This window comes from Podarcis pityusensis (assembly GCF_964106645.2).
Source record: "Podarcis pityusensis genome assembly, chromosome: 2".
Classification (NCBI taxonomy): Eukaryota; Metazoa; Chordata; class Lepidosauria; order Squamata; family Lacertidae; genus Podarcis; species Podarcis pityusensis.
This window is the reverse complement of record NC_138029.1, coordinates 5,685,484-5,701,403: the sequence shown is the minus strand read 5'-3', so window position 1 is coordinate 5,701,403 and position 15,920 is coordinate 5,685,484. Positions and strand designations below refer to the sequence as shown.

Sequence of the window (15,920 nt, the reverse complement as noted above, 5' to 3'; positions counted from 1 at the left end):
CGTCGCGAGCAGGTCGTCAATTTTGGGCATGGGGAAGGCCTTGGGCTTTGTCATCGAGTTTATGGCCCTATAGTCTACAATGAGCCTTTTTGGGGGCGTGTCCTTCTTCTTCACGAAAAACACAGGACTGCCCCCCACTGCCTTGGATTCTCGGATGAATCCCCGCTTCAAATTGTGATCTATGAACTCCCGGAGTTCCTGCATTTCATCTTCAGACATGGAATACAGCTTCGCAGTCGGCAGCGTCGCCCCTGGTAAGAGATCAATTGCACAGTCGTAGGGCCGGTGGGGTGGTAATTGGTCAGCTTCCTTTTCACAGAAGACCTCCAAAAACCCCTTGTACTTGTGGGGCACCGCCTGCACCATGCCTAGATGCAACTGTTGCCCTTCCTCCTGGCCCTCCTCCTCCTGGCCGGTCTGGATGCAATGTTGTGCGCAGTAGGACGAGCCAAAGGTGAGCTGCCGCTGGTACCACGCTAATGATGGGCTGTGTCTATCCAGCCAACTCATGCCTAACACTATAGGCGTGTCTGACAGGCGGGTGACGTTGAAACTGATGACCTCGCGATGATTCCCAATCTGCATCACCATGGGTGGCGTCTGCTGTACCACTTGCCCGCCCAGCAACTTCCTGGATCTACCGTGACGACGTTCAGAGGCAGGGTGGCTGGTAGAAGCGCTATGCGATGCTGCTTAATGAACTGCACCCCCACGAAGTCTGCGTTGCTCCCTGAGTCAATCGTAATGGGGACTTCCAGGGTGAGTCCATTAGGTAGCTGGAGAGTAGCAGTGAGCTGCACCACTGGCTTGGGTGGTAAGGGATCTGTAGGCTGCAAAAGCGCTGGGGACTGCTTTACTGACTCGCCTGGCTGAGCCCCAGCATCTCTGCTTCCAGCCAGGCATTGTCATTTCCCTGAAACTGCTCTCCTTGGAGCGCTGCTTCTGTTACTGTTGCTAAGGCTGCAGTGTGCTTCTGGAGCCTCTGGGGACACTCTTTGGCCATGTGCTGCGCACTGTCACAGATGTAACACTTCCTGGTCCCTCTAGGAGGCTTCGCCTTGACTGCTCCGGACGCTGAGGCTCCGGCAGCTGTCTGAGCCTTTGCACCACCAAGTTCCATTGGTTCCTCCCCCTCCCTCAGCAGAGGCGAGGGATGCGTACGTCCCAGGTCCCTGGGAAGAAAAGGAGGCGCTCTAGCTGGTGCGCGGACTTGGCGCCCCTCCTCACTGTGCCAAGGGCGTTCTTCGTGGCGCACTCCTATCGTGAGTGCCCTCTGCACGACGTCTGCTAGGGTTTGAGGTCTGTCCCCCCTGGCCAACTCATCTTTTACGGAGCCATGGAGCCCCTCCCAGAACAAGTCTCTCACTACCAGGGAGTCTTTTTCCCAGCCCAGCACATTCAGCAATGCAAAAAAGCGAGAATGGTACTGACGCACTGTAGCCTTGCCCTGCCGCAATCCATGCATCTCCCGTCGCGCCACATCAACGTCAATGGTAGATTGGAAGCAAGCGTTCATGGCTTTGATAAATTCGTCAGAGTTCCTGCGGGCAGGACCATCTTCGCGCCACAAATTGCGTAACCAGGCTTTAGCTTCCCCATGCAAGTGGGACACAATAAAGCCTACTTTCTCCTCCTCATCTTTGAAGTCTTTCCGAAGCAAATGCAGCGCGTATACGACGTCTGCTCTGAAACTGGGATAATGCTTCAGGTTCCCATCGAAGTGGGCTACTAAATTGCCCCCCCTCCGTCCGAGTCCGATTCCCTCTGATCTGGACCCCGGGAACCCCTCTTTGCACGCACGGTCCCACCTGGCTTGCAGATCCTGGCATCGCGCTTCTGCTTCGTCAACTTTCCTCTGGGAGACCACTACCGCAGCGGAGAGCTCGGCGACTGCGTTTCGCAGGGTCGTTATCTGCTCCTCAGTAGTCATGTCTGCCAAACTTCGTGAGCTTTCAAAAAAAATTTTGCGGTTTCAGGAGAGGGGACTCACTGTCGGGGCTGCCTCAGGTCTCAGCTCACAAAAGACCAACGCCAAGTTCTTCTTATATACAAAAGCGTTTATTGGAGTTCATCGTTTGCTTCACATCGGAGGCGCGCAGCCCCACGTCTGTTACGCTTAGACCGTTGTAGTCCCCTCTGAGTCAGTCCCTCCCCTGCACCAGTTTAAGAGGCTTGCCGTGCTCCACCTCTTCCTCTCTTTCCTTTTCCGCAGGGTCTTCCTGCCCGCTGGGGTTTCGCCCCTCCTGGCCGGAAGGAGAGGGGACTTACTGTCGGGGCTGCCTCAGGTCTCAGCTCACAAAAGACCAACGCCAAGTTCTTCTTATATACAAAAGCGTTTATTGGAGTTCATCGTTTGCTTCACATCGGAGGCGCGCAGCCCCACGTCTGTTACGCTTAGACCGTTGTAGTCCCCTCTGAGTCAGTCCCTCCCCTGCACCAGTTTAAGAGGCTTGCCGTGCTCCACCTCTTCCTCTCTTTCCTTTTCCGCAGGGTCTTCCTGCCCGCTGGGGTTTCGCCCCTCCTGGCCGGAAGGAGAGGGGACTTACTGTCGGGGCTGCCTCAGGTCTCAGCTCACAAAAGACCAACGCCAAGTTCTTCTTATATACAAAAGCGTTTATTGGAGTTCATCGCTTGCTTCACATCCGAGGCGCGCAGCCCCACGACTGTTACGCTTAGACCGTTGTAGTCCCCTCTGAGTCAGTCCCTCCCCTGCACCAGTTTAAGAGGCTTGCGCTGCTCCACCTCTTCCTCTCTTTCCTTTTCCGCAGGGTCTTCCTGCCCGCTGGGGTTTCGCCCCTCCTGGATTCCCCTGACGCGGAATCCCCAGATTGCTCTTCCCCCCTCCTGCGGGCTTTGGGACCTGGCTCCTCCTCCGGACTCCCTGTACTTCCGCGCGCCTCCACATTTGAACTTGGCGCGCGCGCCCAACCTCTAACCTTCCTTTTGACAGTTACACTACTCCCTTCACTACTCCCCTCCCCTTCCGGGAGGGTGGCTTGCTCCGACCTCCCTCCCTTCTCTGCTGCCGGAGCTGCTTCCCCCGATACACTGGAACCTCCACCCCCTTCGCTGCACTCTGGCGGGGAGGCTGGTCCTGACACCCAGCTGCCACTTTGGGATCCCCCGCTGGCCCCCTGCTCCTGACACGTCCCCCCTGGGGCTCCCCTGGCCTTGACCACCGGCGCCCCCTTCTGGGAATCCTCTGATTCGCTGGAAAGACTCATGGAATCCCTTGAGTCATTGTCATCCTCTTCCTCGCTGTCCTGGGACCTTGACCCTAACCCTAACCCTACCCTAACCTACCCTAACCCTAACCCTAACCCTAACCCTAACCCTAACCCTAACCCTACCCTAACCTAAAGCCTAACCCTAACACTAACCCAATTACTAACCCTAATCTCAACCCTAACCCTAACCCAAACTCCAACCTTAAACCTAACCCTACCCCTATCTCCTACACTAACCCATGAACGCAACCCTAATCCTATCCCTGACCTTGAACTTAACCTTAACCCTAACCCTAACCTCAACCTCAACCTCAACCTCAACCCTAACTCTAACCCAAACTCCAACCTTAAACCTAACCCTAACCCTAACCCTAACCCATGAACGCAACCCTAATCCTATCCCTGACCTTGACCCTAAACTTAACCCTACCCTAACCTAAACCCTAACCCTAACCTCAACCCTTACCATAACCCAAAGTCCAACCTTAAACCTAACCCTAACCCTATATCCTATCCTAACCCATGAACGCAAACCTAATCCTATTCCTGACCTTGACCCTAACCCTAACCCTAATCCTATCCCTGACCTTGACCCTAACCCTAATCCTATCCCTGACCTTGACCCTAACCCTAACCCTAACCCTAACCCTAACCTCCACCCTGACCCTAACCCAAACTCCAACCTTAAACCTAACCCTAACCCTAACAGCTACTAGCCCTACCCTTTTCCATTGGTTTTCATGTTTCTGATAGTTTTACCACATTTTTGGTGATTTTGCTTCATTTTGCATTTTCGGTTGAATTTCCTTCGTTTGGGACAGTTTTGCTTGTTTTGAGCCTCGTTTGGAAGTGCTTCATTTCTGGTGCTTTTCTTCGCTTTTGCACTTCTTGGTGGTATTGCTTCATTTATATTTGATGTGATAATCTCCAAAAGCAAGCAAATCCACCCAAAGGGAAACAAACTACCAGAAATGCAAAAATTCACCACAAACTAACCGCAAACGAAGAAAATACCGGTACACAAGAAACCATTGAAAACCAAAACAGTGTATGTTGCTTGGTTTTTTCATTTCTGGTGATTTTCTTTTCCACGAGTTGCATATTTTTGGCTTTCGGGTCGTGTCAGGCGTCAGAGAATCCGCTCCCCCCATGGTAGGTTGCCAGGAAGAGAAGGATCTTACCATTGTCTTTTATTCAATATTGACAGAGAGAGGCATAGGAATGCAGCCTATTGGAGTAATGGCGTTGCTTCAAATAATCGCTACTCCCCTTCTTTCCTCAATCACCCACACCACCATCCCCCTTACGGGGCCACTTAGGGCCATTTGTCTCCAAGCCCTTTGCTTTCCTATTTTCGATTATCGCCGGGTTCTGGGAGAAGGAGGGGGGTCTGGAATGCTTTCTAGTGATAACGTGTCAGCCAGCTGCTCTGGCTCTGCCTTCCCCTCCTTTCTCCCACTATTTCCCAACTTCCCCCTTCAACTACCTCTGAGCTGTGACCTCCCGCAAACCACTGTTGCAAATCTATACTGTCTTCCTCTTCTCTGGAAGATTCAGGCTGGGGTGGAGGTCTCCTCTGTCCAGTCCCTGACAAGTAGTTTTGTTTCTTTTCAAATAGGTTTTGCTTCATATTAGATTTTTGTCCGGGGTGATACTACTGTCCATGAATTCTTGTTCCTCAGAAGTTAAGGTTGGCACGGTCAGTCCTACTAGGAATTTTCTGGTTTCCTGCTCAGGTGGGTTGTGGGAGGTGTACAGATTGGAGTAAAATTGTGTCTCTTTGCAACTGTACATATAAATTATGCAAATTTTGTGTAAATTATCCTCTTTTGTCCTCTTCTTTGGCAATGTATAACTGGTCGCCCTAAAAGGAAGACAGCAGTTATAACGGGGAGTCAAGGGGTTGGAATTGAAGGGTGGGGGGGGCAGTGATGGCAACTCTGCATTCAAAATAGCAGAAAGTACACATTGCAAGCGAATACAAGCCCATGGGGGTGGGGCAGACTGTCAGGATTTGTACTCATCTCTAATGGGCCGGAGCAAGGATCACATTGTGATCCCCTCATGAACGGCCAGACCTGAGCCGTGGACTGTGCACAAAGTGTCCTGGCTGATGAAAGCTGCCCTTTGCTCTCTGAGTTGTACTCTGCCAAGCAGAAGGCCCACGGCCATGGGAGAGGGGATCAGGTCTGGCTCGAGGGTTGATAAGATGCCTCTGTGCTGCCATGTAACACTGGACTTTGAGCTGTGTTCTGTGCATGGGCAGCGGAGGGACTCTAAAACGCACAGCAGTGCAAAAAAGTGGCACTTGCACATCTTGTTTTGGGTAAGGCAGGGAGCCCCAACTTTTTCTCCAGGTTGTTAGATAGCCAATTTGTAGGAGGTCTTCAAAAGGGAACCACTATAGAAGCGACTGAGTATATTAATATAGTGCGGCTACACGCAGAGCTGAGGACTGCTTTACACATTATGTTTCTCACGTGTATACCTAAGGTTTTCCCCCACGCGTGCATCTAAAAACGTGTGAATTAGACATTAATATGTTTGGCAATGCATATCTCATACAGATATGCCAATCAAATAGCTAGAATTGGCAGCAGCTCCATATCAACTGTACACTTGATGACAAACTAATTTTTGTTTCCCCACAGATTCATGTAATGTTCTCAAGATTACTTTAACGTTGAAAAGCATACTATGCTTAAGATAGCCAAAGTAGGGAGACAGTTTTTAGCAAGAGGCATTAAACTTTAAGAAAGAGTGCAATCAAAACACTTTGGGAACCACAGCTGTCTTTCTGCCCCCCCCCCCCCAATCCATGGTGCTCGTCTTCTACTCCTGATCACAGCCTCCCAAGGCTCCTTTTTGTTTTAAAAAAGTTGGGAGAACATTTTATACAACTGTGTATAATGCCTTTGGTCTGGTACTCAGCTGAACATTTTTGTTTATTGCCAGTGTGCAGAATAGCTATTCACATGTCTTTGGACTTGTACCAGCCTGTAAGGTAACAGTTGATCTGTCCAATCTTGGGCCCAGTTCCATAGCAAGATGTCCATAGCAGGGTTCCCCTTCTGGTACTGCTCACCCTGATGAAACCCACCCCTGTGGCTTACAGGGCTACCTGCCTGCCCAGGGGGCTGGCACTGAGTGCAGCTCTGGGTCCAACCACCAGAAATCACCAGCACTGCCCTCTTAATTGCTCCGGCCCCACCTGTGAGATATACAAATCCGGAATGGGCCCTAGGACCACTGGCTGTTGCAGCAGGCAGGCAGGGTGCTTTATAATAATAGTAGTAGTGGTGGTGACTAGAGATGGGAGAGCAATTTAGTTCAGTTTCCATTTTGATATGAACCCACCTAAATTGTGAACTAAATTACAGCTATCCTTCAAAATACGTGAGGGTGATTAGCAGGGGAATTTGAAGGGGAGGTCTGGAGTACGGCCTCACGGTGTATGTAGGAACAAGAGACATGGACAGCGAGGGAGCTCTGCTGCAGTAGCCTGCAACACCTGTGCCATGCTTATCTTCTTGCCTGAGAATATGCAGAACTACACCTGCAGCAAGTGGTGGCATTGCTGGAAGAGAAAGGTACAGCAACGTGAGGCCTGCGTGTCTATGCTATCAGGCAAGATGAGGGATTTCTCACTAGAGCAGAGTGGGCTGCCTTGGAGCTTTCTAACAGTAAGAGCTGTTTCACAGTGGAACAGACTCCCTTGAAAGGTGGTGGGTTCTCCTCCACTGGAAGTTTTTAAGCAGAGGTTGGGGGGCCATCTGTCAGGGATGCTTTAGGTAAGATTCCTGCATTGCAGAGGGTTTGGCTAGATGACCCTTGGGATCCCTTCCAACTCTACAATTCTATGATTCTATGAAAATCTCACTTCTCTGAATTTTGCAGTGCAGTACTCCAAACAAAAATGAGTACATCAATGCACAGTGAAAATATACCAAAATGCATTGTATTTGGGGAAATTGCCAGCAAGAAAGTGTATATTAGGCAAAATGGAATACAAAAATGTGTATTCCACATGAGATAAGCTCTTTAGAATGCTTAAAAAAAAATGGTATTAGTTTTTATACAAAATTCAACACTATTCAATTCACTTTCAATAGAGTGGTACCTCGGGTTACATACGCTTCAGGTTACACACTCCGCTAACCCAGAAATAGTGCTTCTGGTTAAGAACTTTGCTTCAGGATAAGAACAGAAATCAGGCTCCGGCAGCGCAACAGCAGCAGGAGGCCCCATTAGCTAAAGTGGTCTTCAGGTTAAGAATAGTTTCAGGTTTAGAACAGACCTCCAGAACGAATTAAGTACTTAACGTGAGGTACCACTGTATAATAATAGCTTACATTTTGATTTCCCATCCTTATGTCTGTTTTGTTCCTGTTGTATTCCTTTATCTGCTGCCATAACTGCCATTTATTTTCTATTTTATCGTAACTTATATTACAATCATTTGACTATACAGTAGTTTCTTCTCAAATAGTCTGAAAAGAACCTCCACTCTTCAACAAAGTTCTCATCTTTTTAATTTCTTAATTTTGCTGTCAACTTCACTATCTCTGCAACTCTTTTTCATTTTCAATTCCATTTCCCATTTCATGTTGCTACAACACTGATGAATTTTGTGACGGCTTTAAAAGAATTGCAAACTGATGCAGAAATGTGGAGAACTGAGATTAACATCGGAAAAATGAGGAAATGAGATAAACCAAAAATGAGAAAATGAGATAAACAAAAACTGGCATATTTGTCCATCCTCATCAACAGCCCTGAACTCGTTAGTACCAGCATCTGAATTATGCTAGCCCCGACCTCACAGGCAGACATCAGAAGTGGGTCTGGCATAAGTTAGTGGTGGCAGCAAGCTGAGGTGCAGACACCCCTGGGACCCTGCTCAGTGGCGTGTCATTGGCAAGCAGTGTCCCATTCCCCACTGACTGTTGCTGTGTCTAGGAAGGGGCTGCTGGCTGGCTGCTCACAGGAGCAGGAGGAGAAAAAGTTGTGGGCATGGCAGCAGAAGCTCCTCATTCCCGTAATATCAGTGGCAGCCCAGTGACATCTGTGGCCTGCCCCATGACACCTCAGCTCTTGCCTAGGTATGCTGCATACTGGTGCCACATCTGCCCAGTGAAGAAGTCCCCTGATCTCTCATTGTTTGTACTGGGTTCCATTGCTCTCAAATGCATCACACTTGCAACTGCTTGGTGGTGCTTGTAATCCTTTGAAGTGTACTTAAGTGGAACGAATCCACAGAAAAAGCATTTCATGCAATACAAACTGGCTTTAAAAGGGTGCAATGAGGAAACGTTTGAGGTTTTACTATTAAATATATATTGTGGACTGTGTTAAATTGGCAGTTATGTTTCAGGTCTTGGATACTGTCAACTCTGAAACTTCTGCGAGCTATTTCAGTTTCTCATATTGAAAGGAAGATGGCTTATACATTTCTATCAAAGTGCAAATAATTCGGCTTCTTTCTCTGTCCCCATCAACATATCCAAGTGGAAGAAGACAAAACAGAGGCAAAGATGAAAAGTATCCTATTGAGCCCTTAGCAGGACTGGAGCTGAGTCGCCTCCTCTCTCTTGTCACTGCATTCTTTACCACTGGAAGGGTCAAGCAAAACCAGGATGATTCCAAAGGGCTGTTTCATGTTGCAGCAAAGCAGGTGTGTTACCAGGTTCCCCACTGGCATCTGGTTGGCCCCTGTGAGAACAGGATGCTGAAGAAGGTGGACCACTGGCCTGATCCAGCAGCCTCTTCTTAGGTTCTTGCGTGAGGTTCACTGGTTCACAGCATAGCATGCTAGAATGGCATGTGAATTTTTAAATATTTATTTGTTGCATGCACACTTCACGTTTTTAAGCGTAAACTTACATAAAAAAGAAATGTGCGTGAGGCAACTTCCATAAAGTAGAGATGGAAAATGTATATTGTTTCAAAGTTCAAAGCAGTTTCAATAATAGGGATTGCTATATGTGGTATGTACTGTACACTTGTTAGACTTTTGTCTATAGTAAGCAGGTTTAGAATACATTTGTATTGTTTTGAAAACCTGCCACACTCCTTTGACTAGAGATGACAGTGGGGGGTGTACTGTTTTGTTTTTGGATTTTTGGTTCTATTTATTTGTGCTTTATCCTGTGTTTTTATCTTGTGGTTTGTGGATGAAGGGTGGTATATATTTAATAAAGAAAGAAAAAAGGAATAGCTGTGTGTTGTCGCCTTGTAAGGCTGGAAGAAATCTCTCTTTCCCCTTTCTTCCTCTCCATATATATATTTAAAGCGTGTGTTTTGAACACTGTATTGCACTTCAGTTATATGTTTGATGCACATCAAATAAAAGTTCATTAATAAATTTATTATTTTTTAAAAAACATATCTGGACAGTTTTGTGGATGAAAAACATTTCTCAAACCATGCTGAATTCTTTTTTAAAAAACACATCATTTTTATTGATGTAATTCAAAAATAAAATAATATAGATAGATACATTAACATAAGTGCAACATCCATGCACAAATAAAAAAGGTATTAATGGTATCAAGGGCACCTTTGGCATCAGTGTCACTGACTGAATATGTGGCTCCGACTCTTCAGCATCCCCATTTTTCTGCACACTCATTGCAGGCTTTCCCCAAGTAAACACTTTCTAGTCCAGCCAGAGACACAGGCGGGAACACAATGAAAGTGAGGGCCACAACCACGAGAATCCTTACACTACCCAAAGCCAAGAACCCCAAATTCTATCCCATTGTATCTAACTGGTCAGGTCTGATGGGGTTTCTGTGGTTAATTCTCTCCAGTCGCATTCTGGAATCCTGAATGCATCAATAGCATATATTAAAAATGAACTGAATGGATTGAGACAAGCAGGCATGCTGGCTTTCCCCCAGCTGGCATTTGGACTAATCCCATAGGGCCATAGCTAGGGGTTGGGGAAGAGGTACAAGTGAATCTGCTGTGTGTGTCTGGTGGTGGTGGGAAAAGCAGAGATCAGAGGGGCTATTGAGTTGCCACTTCCAGAGTGGAACCTGAATACAATAGTGTCCAAAGTCCAAATGATCCTGTTGGTAGCCCTGTCTAGCAATATTTATGTGCTTTACTGTGAATGCTTTTGTCCTGAGGAAGGCAGGATTGGTTAAGGCCTCCTGCAACTTGCTCTTCTCTGCAGAAACCAAGGTTGCTCTATGAAGAGAGTCCAACACACCATCCTACCCAGCTTAGAAGGGAACATCATGACTGTCACATGGGTGTCTAATAGGAGCATGGACAGGGGGACATGGGGGGGGCAGGGGGCAGCTTCCCCCCCCTAGATCAAGTAAAACAATAGAAATACTTAACTAACTGACCAATCATGCCAGTTCTGCCCCCCTAACAAAGTCCTGCCCCCCCTAACAAAAATCCCGGCTACACCCATGAATAGGAGTAGTGGGGAAAGTCTTACATCTTCTGTTCTGCCCCTCTCAGCTTTCCCTGTGGCTAGAATCCTGCTCTTAGCTGCAACCGCAAGCATCAACAACCATGTCAGGAATGTCTGTCTTTATGAGGTTGCTATTGGGATCAAAGTAGAGCAGAGAAAGGGGCCGTCGCTGTGTGGGGACGCAGCAAGACCGGCCAGCAGTCTGGATGTTGTTGGCTTTGACCAAGTTGAAGACAGTTGTGTGGAAGGAGGCTGCTACCCCAGGTGAGCCAGCCAGGTGCATGGGGCACTCACCCATGCAATAGTTTATCTGATAACCTTCTGGCTTAAAGATCCAGTCATTCCAACCAATGTCCCGAAAGTCTACGTAATAGTCTTTTCTGCAGCACAGGTCAGAGTTCTGGTCGCAGCTCAGGCTGCGCTTAGCTACCCGGTGGCCAGGCTCCCGTATCTTGGCCTTGACCATCAAGAAGGGCTGCTGGGAGCTGCTGGTAGCAGTCAGCAAAGAGTCGATGCTGGGGTGGCAGCCTTCACACTGCAGCTCCAGGCACAGCGCCGTCTCCTCACGCTCAAGGAAGCTCTGCAGATCTGGCATGAGGGAGAAAGTGTGCCAGCTGCTGCCTTTGCTCTCCAGCTGCTGCCGCTCCCCAAGGGCCACTCGCTGCTGCCCTGCCAGGTAGACCTGCAAGGTGATATTTTGGTGAGCCTTGAGGTACAGCCACAGCTCAGCCTGGAGGAGGTGCATGTCTTGGCCTTTCGGATGTGTCAGCTGGAACTGGAGGACCCCAGAGGGCTCTGTAGAGGGGAAGACAATCAAGATGAAAATCTTGGGAATGCTAATCCTGACCTGCCCCAGAAAAGCTACCACCAGGCCTGAACCAGAGTTCTTTGATTAGGGTCAAAAATATGTCCAAGAGTTGCCTTGCCGTCACTTCACATTTATTTTCTGCATTTGAATTATGCCTCTGAGGAAGCCCATGAGGTAGATAGGCTGAGGGTAAGTGCACCTGCGAATGTGTAGAGGGAGCAGCAAAACCCCACAAGGCGTCCCCAATATCCCCATCCTGGCCAGCTGCAGCCTCTGACCTTTGTGCGTTGTGCTTCAAGCATCTGGCTGAATGCATGGAGAATCCTCCTAATGATGGGGAACCCATCCATCAGTGATGCTGATGTAACCAACAGAGGTAGGGATGCAGGGGCTGGGACTAGTGTGTACAGTGTGTACTAGTGTGTACTCTATTCCCCTTTCACAGTCTTTAACACCTGGGGAAATAATGCCTGACCCTAATGGTGAATAACATGATTCACCTAAGGGTGCTCTTCTTACTTGAGCATGGCTCTAAACTAAGCAATAATGGTCTTTCTAATAGACTGTTGTTGTTCATTGGCTGCCAAAAAATTCAAGCCCTGTACAAAACATGTGGGAAGTCAGGTTCTGCTGAAGCAGGCAAACAATCCCAAATAAATAAAGAACTAAATAATTAAAAACTAAAGGAGGAGACTGCTGAAATGAAAACCTATCTACTACCCCACACTGGTTCTCACCAGCTGTTCTTCCACCCCCACTATAACTCTCTTATAAAACACCATTTCCTCCACTTTCCTTATGAGCAACATCACTGCCCCCTTTTGGTGGGATAGCCTGGGATATTTTTTTAACCACTTGACCCAACAACCTTAGAACAATATGCCAAGAAGCTTGATTGCTTAGTTTCACTCAGCATGGGGTGGCCTACCAGCCAAACATGGATGGGTTGTTCTGGTAAATATTTTTTATTTGCAGCCAAACAGATGTTGAGCCTGCAACACCAGATCCAGGTGGATTTCTGCCATGCAATGGTCACAAAGGTCATTCCATAGTAGAAACAGCAAGAAATTGTACAAATACCTAAATAAATCCATGAAAATTCTGAGTGCTTATCACTAATACCACAATATGACCAATCACTCCTTGCCTGATGGGGGGGGGGGGGAGTAGGGAACCTGCAATCCTCCAGATATTGCTGAACTACAACTCCCATCAGCGCCCCCAACCGAATGGCCAATGGTCCAGAGATTATGGGAGCTGCAGTCCCCTGATCTAGACATTCTTCTGAGTGTACCTCACTGAGATGAATAGGAAGCAGCACAAGACCCTTGGTCCCTAAGTTCTCAGGAGCACACAGAAAGAACGGGGTCAGAGAAATGGGTGTGTGTGACAGCTGTGTTCTCCCTTCACTGCCAGAGGTGTATGGATCTGAATACCCATTTGCTGGGAACCACAAGTGGGGACAGTGCTGTTGCACACAGGTTCTGCTTGCTTGGGGGCTTCCGACAGGGGCACCTCGTTGGCCCATGTGAGAACCGGTTGCTGGACTAGATGGGCCATTGGCCTCATCCAGCACGGCTCATCTTACGTTGTTAATTAAATTAGGCATCAAGCAAGAAAGCAACACAGTGGTGTGGGATGTTCTTCCAACTGCCACCATTTGGAAGAATAGTAAATAACAGGCAAAAATCAACAGATGAAGCTTTCCCCCCACTGTTATATTTTTCCTGTCACACAGCTGTTAAAGGTATGAAAAGGGTGGCAGCGCTACACTAGCTGCATCCTGCTTACTAGCCACTTCCAGTGACCCCATCCTATATTGCACATGAAGCAGAGAGGGCAGATGGTGGCAGGAGGTCGTTTTTAAGAGAGAAGGTAGCATGATAGAGGCATCAGCATCACTGTCTGTGGCACATAGACTCATTCCTTTTGCCACATTATAACTGCTGGTGGAACAAGTTTTGCAGGTTTTTAAAGACGTGATAATGGCATGGAAATGCACACTGATGGCAACACCACTTCTACTAATACCATCTTCACTCATCTCTCTCACTCAGAAAAAACATCTGTCTGCAGCCTGAGATATGCCACGGAAAACTGGATTAATGAGAAATTTAGCAACCTGTCCACTCTCACCACCACCACTAGTTCCTCCACACACATTGCCCTTCTCCCCCTGCAGTTGATATTTTTCAGCACAGTCAGAATCTACCTAGATCTCCCATGGGTAAGAAATTACAGTGCAATGGATAACTACAAGTCTCTGCTCTCAAGAGCACTTTGTATGCAGCAAATATTTGCAGCGGGTGGGGGGGGGGCTGTTGGCACATGCGAGTTACATTCTCTCCATCATAATATTCAAGTCCTGGGCCATGTACCAGGAAGAGCTATGAGGACTCACCTGTCTCTGCAAAACTAATGATCTCGTACCCCTGTTCATCAGGCTCGGGGTTCTGCCAGCCAGAGAAGTGCCCAAGTCTGTCCATCCGGGCTTTGCCCAGGTGCAGGCGGCGTAGGGCGTTGGCCACTGCCCCACGTGGCACAGGGTGGGTGATGTTGGGCCTCTCGCTCAAGTTTAGTTTCTGCAGGATCTGCTGCTTGGCTAATTCGACCAGAAAGGCTTTCTCAGCGCTGGGCTCCAGAGGCGGCACCTTACAGGAAGGACACGCAGGCTTTCCCTCGATCCAGGCCAAAGAAGTCCATAGTAGGGCCAGCGTGGCCAGGGGAGTCCAGCTGCCCTGGGGGCTGTAGGTGGGAGCCATGAAGAACCCAAGTGTGGTAGGTAGCAAGATACAGCAGAGGAGGTGGTTTTGTTGCCACGTAGTTCTTGTGACAGTAACTAGAACTCACGAACTGTGCCTGTGCTGGGACCAGCTGCTTGCATCTTAGCCTAAAAGGAATGGCAATCTGCCCTGGGTACAAGGAGGATAACTGCTAACCCCTGGCAACTCCTTTGCTTCCTCTTGCTCTCCCTGCTTCTTGGGGCTGGGTGGATCTGCTGCTGGTGCCGAGGTGAAGCGGGTGTTGATCACTCAAGAGATCTCAGCTCATTGACTGGCTGCTCCAGAGTGTCAGGCAGCTATGTGCCTCAGTTTTTGTCACTCAGCCAGTCTGGCCCTGCCCTTTGTGCCTCTCTGATTGGCCGGCTCACCTAGTGCCCCAGGGAGGTTTCCTCCAGTTGGGGAGGAAGGGCTTAGCAAAAGGGGATTGCAGGCTCCCTTTGGTGGAAACAGGTGCCTGAGGAAAGGGAACACAATTTGCCATGATGTAAAGCAAAGCAGGAGTTTGCATTGGGAAAGGCTTTTCATGGCCCCAGAGTGAAGAGGGGCTTAAGGCGGGAGAAAATGGCAAAGCGTAGGGGTGGGATGTGGGAACAACCCCAGAGAAAATGTGCATTGCAGTAGTCCAAGTGGGAGAGAACTAGAGCATGCATCACTCTGGTGAGACAGTCTGCAAGCAGGTAGGGTCTCAGCCTGCGTACCAGATGGAGCTGGTTAGACAGCTGCCCTGGACACAGAATTGACCTGTGCCTCCATGGACAGCTGTGAGTCCAAAATGACTCCCAGGCTACGCACCTGGTCCTTGAGGGGCACAATTACCCCATTCAGGACCAGGGATTCCTCCACACCTGCTCACCCCGTCCCCCCAAAACAGTCTTGTCAGGATTCATCCTTCAACCGCCTCCAGACACTCACACAGGACATTCACCACCTTCACTGGTTCTGAGTCTTTAAACTTTAAAGCAACAATTTTGAGAAGATGTTAGTGGGCACAGAGAAAACTCCCAAGATACAGGTAAGAACAGGTAGAACCTCTAATCACATCTATCAAGCACCACAGTATGCTAGCAAGCAGATAAATTACTTAAAAGCCTTCTGAAATGATTGCTTCCTGGAACTCTCATCTTTCAGAAGCCACAAACTCCTTATCTGCTGCCAATAAATCCTCTGGTGATTATTAACAAAGGTGAGGAAATGTGTCTGGGATTATCAACTGGTTTCCCTTTCTGTGCCATGACGTCTGTGGCAGGTGAGGTGCCACATTATTTGCACTGCTCAGGGTTCCATCACCTTGATACATCAGCGAAGTTTTGCTCAGGTGCCAAGGTCCCTCGCTGGGGTTGCGATCTTAACTTCTATGATGGAGACAAACCTTTGGATTGCAGTGCTGTCCGTACTAACAGCTTCTGTAACCACTTTTCTGCAGCTACGTTTCGCATCTGGAATATACAATGTAAACTAAAGAACCTGTGCAAATTTACTTCATTGACCTAACTCTGGCTGTGTAATTGGGGTTCTGTATTGCCCGGTCCTTTATTGCCCTGTCACAGGGACTCCCTGCTGCTCCGTTTCCCCAGAGTGTAGAATCACTTAGAGGAACAAATGGTCAGTGCGACATATTAGTAGCCTGAATGTGACAAGGAAATGAACCCCATCACATACCACGGTGGTGAGAT

At 48.4% G+C, this 15,920-nt stretch overlaps 1 protein-coding gene across 3 annotated transcripts in view; it reads right to left on the bottom strand.

The window, feature by feature from the left end:
- Nucleotides 1–9,669: 9,669 nt before the first annotated feature.
- Nucleotides 9,670–15,920, bottom strand: part of LOC308468285 (inhibin beta E chain-like) — a 134,726-nt gene continuing 128,475 nt past the window's right edge. For 2 of the 3 annotated variants that reach the window (XM_080990395.1, XM_080990394.1), the window contains exons 2-3: nucleotides 13,866–14,701; nucleotides 9,670–11,451 (exon numbers count right to left, since the gene is read on the bottom strand). In XM_080990395.1, coding sequence (XP_080846521.1) covers nucleotides 10,730–11,451; nucleotides 13,866–14,226 — 1,083 coding nt within the window. In that variant the 5' untranslated portion in view covers nucleotides 14,227–14,701 and the 3' untranslated portion in view covers nucleotides 9,670–10,729. Of the gene's footprint in view, nucleotides 11,452–13,865; nucleotides 15,136–15,920 lie in introns of all 3 variants that reach the window. The other variant, XM_080990393.1, reaches the window with a different exon arrangement.